The following is a 12245-nucleotide window of genomic DNA, read 5'->3' as shown; positions in this document are numbered from 1 at the left end:
TTCCATTTTTAATATCTTCAGTTTTTGCAAAAATCTTAGAGGTGCATGGTACTATGGTTGAGTTATCCTTAATGAATTTTCTTTCAGTCCTATATATTCCTCTTTAATCTCTTCCTGAGGAATCAACTGTGATTTTTTTTTTCCCCCCGACTGTCGGCAGAAACTTGTCAGATATCCAGTTCCTGGTGTGTGATACAGAATAGCCTCCATTCTGACTAAGATTTTAGTGGGGCAGATTTTAATCTCCTATCTTCTACCCAGCTCTGTTGCTTTTAAAATGGACCATGAGTGACATAAGCTCAATTACAACTTCCCAAGAGGACTTGGTGCCAATAACGTAGCGTGCAGAGAGAACGATAGCCAGGTCGGGACTGGAGTCACTGACTCGGTAGTTTCCTGGGCTCCCAAAATGGTGCTCCATGAGTCTGGCTGTATAGCCTGAACACTAACCTCATGGCACCATGAATGGCTAACAGCTTTCCTATAGGTTAAGTGGCTAACACTCTGTAAATAATGTATGATGTTTTTAAAGGGAAGGGCAAACCTTACCCAGAGAATTTTTACACCATTTGAAGGCAGTGTACAAGACTGGCAGACAGCATATTCACTTATTGTTCGGTGTTTGAATTATAGCCCCCAGTTACAAATGTGACAGCTCTCTGAGAAAACTGTTAGATATGCAAATCAGTGCTTCTTAAATTATGTTAAAATGATCATTTGGCCTAGCACAATCATATTATAAAAATAGAGAAAACTTGAAAAGCCATTTTGAATTCTGTCCTTTTTATTCTATGCACATGAGTCGAAGTTCTTCAGATACACAATACGTAAAGCTCAGCTTGTTTTATTTCTACTAAAGTGACACATGATTCTGCATTGCTGATATCTTTCAGCATTGATGGTATATGTAAAACTTTATTTTTTTTTTCCTTTCCACAGTGTTAAATCTAACCCTTATCGACCTGCCTGGAATTACTAAAGTGCCCGTGGGAGATCAGCCACCAGATATTGAGTACCAGATCAGAGAGATGATTATGCAGTTCATCACACGGGAGAACTGTCTGATTTTGGCTGTTACCCCAGCCAACACCGATCTTGCAAACTCAGATGCACTGAAACTAGCTAAAGAAGTTGATCCTCAAGGTGAGTGTATGGCCCATAAGATGAACGGGAATTAGTTTAAAATGTCAAGAGTTTGGGTATATTTCAAGGTAACACAAATTCTCATAAGTTGATTTTATTATTAATTAAATTCACCATTATTAATATTGTTAGCTCTTTCATATTTAAGATGCTGAAAGAAAAATAACTGGGGAATATAGTCTAAACCTATATAAATAAATGTAAGATTAACTGAGATCTAGGAAAATAGACCTTTCTAATTGTTATGAACTACTTATTTTAACAGCTAATAAAAGAAATTTCTGATACAGAATTCAGGTTCTCCCCTTAGTTTTTATGAGTTATCTGAATATACTCCAAATAAAAAATCTTTTCTGTTTTTGTTTGTTTTTCATTAAAATAGGAGGCTCTTTTAATGCATGTAAGATATTATTTAGTTTATAATGTTTGACTTAAATCCCTGCTTTCATAATATATGTTTGTTACTGGCATTTCAGAATCCAAAAAAGTCCCTTATTTATGCTGATGTTTGACTTTTTCTTTCTCTGAGCTGAGTAATAATTTATGTTCAGGGACCCCAATGATGGGTCTTTGTGTGTGTCTGTTTAAAGAAATTATGAATGGCACTCAGTGATGTGTCCTTTCAAGATGCAGATGTATCTTGTCCAATTCTAGGAATTCTTTTTTTTAAAAAAAATAATTAATTGCCCCATTTTCTCTGGTCTCTTTATCTGGAATTCTTATTATTGACATCTTAGAACTCCTGGATTAATCCTCTTTTTCTAAAAAAAAATCTCATTTATCATCTGTTTGTCTCTTTGTTCTACTTTTTGCAATCTTTACTCAACTTTTAGCTCCTCTACTTTTTCATTTTTGATATCATTTAAAAATTCCAACAGCATTTTCTTATTTTGTGAATGTTATTTTTTAAAATAGCATTGTGCTCTTGGCTTCTCAAGTGCAGTATCTTCTGTAAAGATTTTAATGACAGCTTTTTGAGGTTTTCTTTTTGTAATCTAGAATATCTCTGAGTTCATTTTTTTCTGGTTGTTTGTTTTGGTCATTATCTTTGATGTTAGAGACCTTTTTCAAATGACTGGTGATCTTTTGCTGCTCTCGTAGATTTAAGAGTAGAGCACTAAAAAGCTGATGGAAGGTCTGCCTGTGCTTGAAAGGGATTCATTGACTAATGGGCTTTTCCATAGGGCGATTGGGCTGGGACCTGGCCATTTTGTGGGGAGACTTCCTCAGCTGCTGTTAGATTCAAGTATTTTCTCTTGAGCTGACTTGGTATAAGCCTGATGTCCAGTGGTCTCAGAGCTACAAGGAAGAATTGAGTTGGTAGGGGAAGGTGAGGTGATTCTCACTATTCAGCATGTAGACTTTTCATTAATCCCTCTGCTTTCATAATGACATTCCTGAAGGTCTTCTTAAGTCCAAAGTCCCTCTGGTTCATCCTCTTCTTTTTTTTTTTTTTTTCGGTACGCGGGCCTCTCACTGTTGTGGCCTCTCTCGTTGCGGAGCACAGGCTCCGGACGCGCAGGCTCAGCAGCCATGGCTCACGGGCCCAGCCGCTCCGCGGCATGTGGGATCTTCCCAGACCGGGGCACGAGCCCGTGTTCCCTGCATCGGCAGGCGGACTCTCAACCACTGCGCCGCCAGGGAAGCCCTGGTTCATCCTCTTCTGAAAGTAAATCTTCAGTATTCTGCTGAGGTCAAGGAGGAGTAACTGTGTGGGTGTGCAAGATGGGAAAAAGAGTCTGGCGGCCTAACAGTAAACCATATAAACTTTCAGCCAGTTCTTCTATTTTCAGCTCCTCTTCACTAACCTTGGTGCCTTCATTTCTTGAACCTTTTCAGAGTTCTGCAGTAGTGACTGGTTTTCTTCTTCTTGGCTTCTTCCAACATACCTGAGATTGGGGTTTGAAACAAAGTAGGTGGAAGTTCCAGATGGCTACATGGGGACCATCACCAGGACTCCTTCTTCAGCTTCAGTAACTTGGGAGAGACAGATTATGGATTAGGGCTGGAGTCTAGTTATAAAAATGATACTAAAACACCCCTGTCTCAGAAGCCTTCTTGTTCTGAAGGAGACAAAACCAGGTTATCTGATTGGAACAGAGAGAGATAACACTTCCATCAGTGGATTCTAGTGAGTGCAGCACAATCACATCCCTGAGAAGTCCACACTTACTTCATATGAAACTTCATGGAGGAGTACAAATGATATCCCCAGTCTGTCTGTCACAAATCTGTATCCAGAAAGTTAAATGAGACTTTTTTTTCTGCTATAGACCTGGCTTATTTTATTAGCTGCCACTTAGAAATTGCCATGTGAATTTACCATGAATTCATTGCCATGAATTTACCCCAAATGAACCTCATTTCTTGCGGCTCATTTTAACTCCTGCTTTGTCAAAGATAGGCCCTCGTTACCCCAATTTTTTATATTCTGTAAATGGTAGTCCTAAGAACAGATTTTTGAATGTTTGCAGATAATTCACAGGGAACTTTGCAAATAATTGATAATTTTACAGAAATAGAGAAAATATTCAATGCCACTGTATGCTACTTCTTTGTCTACTCTTGCATGGTGATCGCTAAGGAGGACAAATTCATTGCCTGAAGGCTCATAAGTACAATTCTTGTGTTAGTTACTAGAAATTCCTTGCTAACCTCAGGGTTTATTATTTGTTTTAGAATCCTAGTTTCAATTCTGAAACTTCTGAACACTGTCGTACTTGAGAACCCTCAGGTTTGCATGGTGATTAGGTCTCCACCAGAGACCCACTTTTGTGTGCTGCTATCCTGAGGCTTTGGCTGGTCCTGGACATCACTGAAGCTCCAAAGGAAGAGGGTGAATTCTTGCCCAAAATAAGGTTCACATTTGTAGTAAAAGAATTAAAATAGAGAAAAGAAGAAGCTGTAGGACTCAATGCAACTTGAGCTTAGAGTATGAGATATAGAGACATGGTATATTCGGGTTGACAAATCAATACCTTTATTTACCCTCTGTGCCCTCCCAGTCATTCTGTGGGAAGACTGAATCATTCTAATATCTGATTCAGAGGTCTAGTTTTCCTTATAATTACAGCTTTGGTAAAAAAGCAGTGACACCAACTTTGGTTAGTTAGGTATGTGTTGCTTAACTTCTACATGTTTTTGAGTTTCCCAAATTTCTTTCTGCTATTGATTTCTAATTTCATTCCATTGGATTGGAGAACATATTTTGTACTATTTTAATCCTTTCAAATTTATTAAGACTTGTTTTATGGCCTAACGTGTGGTCTATCCTGGAGAATATTCCATGTGCATTTGAGCAGAATGTATTTTTTGCTGTTGTTGGGTAGAGTGTTCTATAGATGCTTTTTAGTTCTATTTGGTTTATAATGCTGTTCAAATATTGTTGCCTTCTTGGTCCTCTGTCTGGTTCTTCTATTATTGAAAATGAGATATTGAAGTCTCCCATTATTATTGATAAATTATCTATTTCTCCCTTCAATTGTGTTGGTTTTGCTTTATGTATTTTAGGACTCTGTTGTTAGGTATATTTATACTTGTTATGTCTTCTTGATGGATTGAACTTTTGATCATTATAAAATGTTCTTTTTTGTCTCTAGTAACAATTTTTGTCTTAAATTCTATTTTGTTTGATAGTAGTGTAGCCACTGCAACTCTCTTCTTTTATTATTTCCTTGGTATATCTTTTTCCATTCTTTACTTTCAACCTATTTGTGTCTTTAAATATAAAATGTGTCTCCTGTAGATAGCACGTAGTTGGATCAATTTTTATAAAGCCCATTCTACTAATATCTGCCTTTTGATTGGAGTGTTAGTCCATTTCCACGTAATTCTGAAAGATAGAATTTATGACTTTCATTTTGCTATTTTATGTATGTAAATCTTTTTGTTTCTCTATTTCTTTATTATTGCCTTGTTTTTTGTTAAAAATGTATTTTCTAGTGTACCATTTTAATTACTTTGTCATTTATTTTAGTATTTTAAAGTTTTCTTAGTGGTTGCCATGGGATTACAATTAACCTCTTAATTTATAACCTCTTAATTTATAATCTGGTTCAGATCAATACCAACTTAATTTCAATAGTATACAAAATTTTTGCTTCCATATAGCTCCAGTTCCTCCCTTTCCTTTGTGCTATTATTGTTCTACAAATTACCTTTATACATCACGAGCCCATCAACACAGACATAAATACTGCTTTATGTAGTTCTCTTTTAAATCAGATAGGAGAAAAAAAGTTACACACAAACACAAATACATTATATTTTTTTACATTTACTTATGTACATTTGTCCCTTGGTATCTGTGGGGGATGGCTCTAGGATTCCCAGTGGAAACACACCCAAATCTGCACGTGCTCAAGTCCCTTATATAAAATGACATGATATTTTCATGTAACCTATGCACATCCTCCCATATACTTTAAATCATCTCTAGATTACTTATAATACCTAATACAATGCAAATGCTATGTAAATAGTTTCTGGTGTGTAGCATATTCAAGTTTTGCTTTTGGCAACATTATGGGATTGTTTTGGGAATATTTTTGATCCACAATTGGTTGACTCCACAGATGCAGAAACTGTGGATACGGAGGATCAGCTGTAGTTACCTTTACCAGTGTTCTGTATTTCTTTGTGTGAATTAGAGTTACTGTCTAGTGGCCTTTCATTTCAGCCTGAAGGACTTCAGTTAGTATTTCTTGTAGGGTAAATTTGCTAGTAAGGGAATCTTTCAGTTTTTATTTATGTGGGATTCTCTTAATTTCTCCTTAATTTTTGAAGGAAAATTCTTAGCTGATAGTCTTTATTTCACCACTTTGAGCATGCCATCTCACTACCTTCTGACCACTGTAGTTTTCTGATGAGAAATCAGCTGTTAATCTCACTGAGGATCCCTTCAACATCATGAATCTCTTCTCTCTTGTTGCTTTATAGATTTTTTCTTTGTCTTTTGAAAGTTTGATTTTGATGTTTATAGATGTGGATCTCTTTGATTTTTTATCCTTCTTGGAGTTTGTTGAACTTTTTGGATGTGTAGATTGATAGTTTTCATCAAATTTTGGACATTTTCAGCCATTATTTCTTTAACTATTCTTTCTTCCCCTTTTCTTTCTGAGATTCCCATTAAATATATGTTGGTACACTTGATATGCTCCTTTATTTTCTTTATTCTTTTTTCTTTTTGATCCTCAGATGAGGGGAACAATGTCAACTGACCTGTCTTAAGATTTGCTGGTTCTTTTTTCTGCTTGCTCAGATCTGCTGTTGAACCTTTCTAGGGAATTTTTTATTCCTATTATTTTAATTTTCACCTCCAGAATTTATTTTTTAAAAATAATTTCTAGGGGCTTCCCTGGTGGCGCAGTGGTTGAGAGTCTGCCTGCCGATGCAGGGGACACGGGTTCGTGCCCCGGTCCGGGAAGATCCCACATGCCACGGAGCGGTTGGGCCCGTGAGCCATGGCTGCTGAGCCTGCGTGGCCGGAGCCTGTGCTCCGCAACGGAAGAGGCCACAATAGTGAGAGGCCCACGTACCACAAAAAAAAAAAATAATAATAATTCTATATCTTTATTGATATTCTATATTTGGTGAAAAATCATTCTCTTACTTTTTTAGTTATTTAGATATGGCTTCCTTTAGCTCTTTGAAGATATTTAAAATAGCTTTTTTAAAGTCTTTGTCTAGTAAGCTCAATGTCTGGACTTCCTCAGAGACAGTTTCTACTGCATGCTTATTTTCCTGTGTATGAGGCATACTTTCTTCACACATCTTGTAATATTTTGTTGAAAGCAGAACATGTTAAGTAATATAATGTGGCACCACTCAAAATCAGATTCCTCTCCTCCCCCAGTGTTTGTTTTTGTTGTTGGTTGTTGTTGTTGTTGCTATTTGTTTGCTTAGTAATTTTCCTGAGCTAATTCTGTAAGGTCTGTATTCTTTGTTCTTTGTGGTCATTAAAGTCTTTACTCAGTTTTCTCATTGATCAGCTAGTTATTAGACAGAGATTTTCTTAAATGCTCAGAGCCAAGTAGTCTCCCAGCATTTGCTGAAGGATTTGATGTGCATTTTGGAATATGCCTTCAATGCTCAGGCAGTTTATAACTCTGCTTTAGTCTTCACTTCCTGCTTGTCTTCATTTCCTGCTTGTGTAGAGCCTTAAGGTTAGCTAGAGGTGAGAGTTTAGGGCCTTCTGAGATCTTTCCTGAGAATGTGCACAGCCCCAGGCATGCATGTGGCCTTCTAGATTATACAAAATTCACAGGCCCTTATGACCATCTTGTTCCCCCAATTTTTCTTTTTTTTGGTTGTCATCTTTTTTTCCCCAGCTGTTATTGCTGCCTGAGGCAGCTGTTATGTTGAACAATTGCCACTGATTGTTTTCCACATGCTACCTGGGGGAAAAGGCAAATGCACTGAGTAAGCTCTGAGTTGGGCCAAATAAAGAAAGCTCTATGAATGGGTAATTTTAGAGAACTACTAGACAGGTTAAATAATTACAGTTCTCTGAAAGTGGTACTTTTGGTGTATTCCAACCCCATTCTTCCCCTTCCAATAGCTGCTGGCTGCTATTTTTGCTGTAATTGTGGGATTTTTGGTTTTTAAGGCTACTGCAGGGCTAAGGAGAGGAGAATGGGAATAGGGAAAGTCCAAACACCACAAATTTCTCTGTTATTCCTGAGATCCAGTGATTTTGTTGAATAAATGCCAATCACATTGTTGGAAACCTTTGGTTAATTTTGAGAGTTCTGAAAAAGTTGATTTTGACAACTATTGCCAGTATTCTTGTTGCTTTTATGGAGGAATGGCCTTTTCAGAGGTTCTATTCCACCATTCCTTATTCCTTTCCAATATTCTTTATCCTAATCCTATATAACTTTAATAATCAGGACATTTTCATATAAAAGACATCTGAATTGAGATGATGAGGATAATCTGGTTGTGATATCTGTCACCCTGTTAGTCTTCAGGATTGATTTGGCTGGCTTGAAAGTGACCTGTTCTTATCACTTCATGTACATTCTTCCTGAAGTTTTGCCTTTAGCTAATGAGGATTACCTATATAGATAATAGAGGACCATTCTTTATTCAAGGTATCTAGATTATAATCTTATCCACCAAGGTACATAATTATATAGTTTTCTGAGAAGTGGTCTATTTTAGGCAGTAGCTACTTTGCACTAAATTAGGCCTATTTGACATAGATAGGCCATTTTCACCTTAGCAGGACTTGGGTATATTCGAATATGTACCTGAGAAGGAAGTTTATGTTGATAAGTTAATTATAAATTATTTGCATAATGATCTTAAAAGTTAAAGCTTTTACAAAATAAATGTTACTAAAATGCTGGGATAGAGTTATACATTTTTTTATATTAAAATAAGGTTCATGATGAATTATTCTCCCAGTGTATGTAGAATGTCACAAATTTGTAGCTAGACAAAGGTTGAGCTTATCTTTTGAATTATTTGTGAAAAATGTTTTTCTGACTAAATGAGGATTTTCAGTAAAACTGCAAGGGGAATGGCTATGCTATTTCAAAGCTCAAACTCCTAATCATCAGAATTATTTAATGTTTTACAAATATTTTTCCCAGTATAGTGGTCTTAAATTTTCAAATTACTCTTACGTACTTTGGTTTTAGTTTCACCAGAATACTTTGAGGTTGGCTGCGTTGAGGTCGTATTTTGGGATGAGGAAATTTGTTCAGGTTATGTACACAGTATTGAATAACATGCCTGCAACCACACTGTGCATTTGTGATAGCCCCCTCCTCCTCATCTAGTGCTCTTTCTACTTCATCAGACCATTCTTCAATTAATTGCTTTATTAAATAGATGAAAGAACACAGGATTTGGAAACTGATCTGTCACTTCATGGTTGTATATTCTTGGGCAAGTTATTTAACTTTTTTGAACTTTATTACCTCAACTCTAAAATGACATGAAATTATAATAAACCTCAAAAGGTTGCTCTGATAATTAAATAAGATAAATTTGCCTGTAAAGACAACTCAAAATCTAAATGGCTGGCCAAATGCTAGCAATTATTTTCCTCTTGAAAATATTTACAGTATACTACTTTGTTATTTTATTTTTTGTATATCATTTATAGTAGTAATAAACCTATAAAACAATCAGTAGCATTCTCTAGTCCAAACTGCTGCCTACACTAATGTGAACTAATAAGGCTTGATAACAGAATTGTAATAGAATTATTTTGAATATTTTAATAATGTGTCATAAAAATTAAAATAATTTCAGATTCACCTGCAAATTGCTAGATTAACTGTAGGTAAAAGAAGACCTTAGCTGGGTTGAGGCTGGGATAGGGTGGAAGGAGGGTTGTCCTTAGCTTTGCTTGATGTGTTTAAGGCATTGTGCCAGCTGCTACTCACAGATACAGAGTAGGATTCTTACCTAGCCAGACTAGGATTCTTACCATGGAGACTGCATTGATTTCTCTAAGGAACATTTCCTCCAGCTATTTAGAAGTTCTAATCAGGTGTATTAAGAATTCAATCACTGCCTTTGTTAGTTAATCCATTAATTTGTTATTCAGCAGACATTTATCAGGCATCTATTGAGCCAGGCAAAGTGCTTGTGGTCCTTAGCGTTAATTCTATATGCTGGACCACCTAGTAGGATCCTAGGCTAGGTAGATACACACTACATATTTCTGATTATTTTTGTGACTTTCCACTACTTAAAAAAAATAAGCTGTTTGCATGGCATCTTGTCTTATGTGTGAGGTCATAAAAGTCCCCAGAAAAAGGTTTACAGAGGATCTGCTTTATGAAATGAACATTTTCATATTTTAGGGGATGTGATTTGGCTCACAACATATATTAATTCAAGTGAAATGGGTTGTGTAATAACACTGTGTGTCGTATGTTATAACCACAAGTATCCTGTCAGGTAGGTGGCATTGCCCAGTTTTATATAAGAGGAACTGAGCTTAGAGAAGCTATGGAACTTGCTCATGGTTAGACAGCTGGTGAGTAGCAAAAGCATGATATGAGCCTACCTATCTCTGAGACCAGTAGGTGTAGTCTACCACTGTATCGTCTATCTTTCTCACACCAGCTGTGTTTTAAACACTTCGTTCAGTGATAATCATGAACACTTTAGATTTTTATAAAATTTGAGTAATACCTGCTTGATAAAGTAGTTTTATGGTACTAAACATGGTGAAGCATTTTTAAAGTTATGTTGAATTAGGTTTTGCCTCATAATTCTTCTCTTTAAGGCAGAGATTTACTAGAATATCTCTGTATCAATTTGTATAAGAAACAGACTCATTGACAAACTTAAGGATTGAACTTTTCAAGGAAATATTGTAAATGCTGGCTAAAGAATTGGTTTGGAAGAGTTCATGTTTACATTCTCACCTGAATGCTTCTTCATTATTTCCCAAAAGCACTCAGTGAATATTACCTTCAACTGGTTTAATGTGATTTTTACTTTTCATATCAGTTTTAAATATGGCTACATTGCTTTAACTAATATTAAAAGATGATTATAGTTACTTGTTCATTTATTCAACAAGTAGTTAATGAGCAACTACTATATGCTGGACACCACTTTGAGCAGCATGAATACAGTGGAACGAAGCAAATCTTGGCCTTACGCAATTCACATTCTAATGGGGGAAACAGCCAAGATGTCTGATAAATGATTATTTTAATGTCCAGTAGTGATAAGTGCTATGAAGCAAAATAAAATAGTGTAAGGGAAGAGAGAGTGATGGTCCATGGAAGCAGCATATGAGCAGAGAACTGTTAAGTGAGGGAACAAGCCCTGTGAATATCTGGAGGTACAGCATTCCAGGTAAAGGGGACAGCAAGCACAAAGGACTGGGAGAACTGGCTTGACTGTTAAGGAACAGCAAGGAGGCCATCGAGGATGGAGCTCAGTGAGAGGAAGAGAAGTACTTTCTGCAATCAGAGAGGTAGGCGGGCCCAGATCAAGTGGGGTCTTCTAGGCCGTGACAGAGACTTTGAATTTTGTTCAAAGTGTGATGAGCAGCCGCTGGAGCATTTTGAGTGTAGAGAGACAAGATCTGATTTATGTTTTCATAGGTCAGTCTGGCTGCTATGAGAAGAAATGACTAAAAGAGGGCATAAACAAGGAGATCAGTTGGATTACTCCTTCAAAGAGGTCCAGTGGGGAGAGGGATGATGTGGCATAGAATAAGAGAGTAATGGTACAGAGGGAAGAAGCTGTCAGACTCAAGATATATTTTGAAAGTAAAGCTGATAGTTTACTGATGGCTTGCTGTGAGTAAAAGAAAGGAGTCAAAGTTGACTCCAAGGGTTTTAATGGTGGTGCCATTTACTAGGATTGGGAATATTAGAAGAGAAACATGGTTGGGGGAATCAAGTGTTCCCTTTTGGACATATAAAATTTGAGATGTTTATTAGTCACCTAAGTAGTGGTGTTAGAGACCGGAATTCAAGGGAGAGTTTCAAACTGGAGTTATGAATCTGGGAGATATCAGCCTAGAGGTGGTGTACTGAGTTGGATTATATCCCCCCCAAAAGATATATCTAAGTTCTAACCCCTGATAACCTGTGAATGTGTCCTTATTTGGAAATAGGGTCTTTGCAGATGTAATTAGTTTAAGAATCTTGAGATGAGATATTCCTGGATTTATGGCGCTTCCTAAATCCAATGACTAGTGTCTTTGTAGGAGAAGAGAGAGGGGGATTTGAGAGGGACACAAAGAAGCCCATGCCAAGATGGAGGCAGAGATTGGAGCAAACCACCAGTTTGTGGTAATTTGTTGTGACATCCTTAGGGAACTAATTCAGATAATATCTAACTCCTTGAGACTAGTTGAGTTGAGAGCACGTAGATGAATGTAGATAGAGAAGAGAAGGAAGGCCAAGGAAGTAGCACTGGGGCTCTCCTGTATTTTAGTAGTGGTGAAGGGGAGGAGAAAAAGCAAAGGTGACTGAGAAGTGGTAGAAACCCAAGTGAGTATGGTATTCCTGAAACCATGGGAAAAGAGGATTTCAAGAAGGGTGTTGTCATGGGCTGTGTCAAATGCTGCTGAGAGATCAAGAGGGTGATTTGGTAGGTCAAGGCCGATTCTACTG

General features: G+C 36.9%; 1 protein-coding gene across 10 annotated transcripts in view; it reads left to right on the top strand.

Moving 5' to 3' along the window:
• The window catches only part of DNM3 (dynamin 3), a 569430-nt gene that overhangs the window by 156098 nt on the left and 401087 nt on the right, over positions 1 to 12245 (top strand). For all 10 annotated transcript variants that reach the window (XM_060296333.1, XM_060296364.1, XM_030875472.2 and 7 more), the window contains exon 4: positions 940 to 1143. In XM_060296333.1, coding sequence (XP_060152316.1) covers positions 940 to 1143 — 204 coding nt within the window. The remainder of the gene's footprint in view (positions 1 to 939; positions 1144 to 12245) is intronic.

This window comes from Globicephala melas, chromosome 1 (assembly GCF_963455315.2).
Source record: "Globicephala melas chromosome 1, mGloMel1.2, whole genome shotgun sequence".
NCBI lineage: Eukaryota > Metazoa > Chordata > Mammalia > Artiodactyla > Delphinidae > Globicephala > Globicephala melas.
Note: the sequence above shows the minus strand (reverse complement) of the source record. Positions and strands in the feature narration are given on the sequence as shown.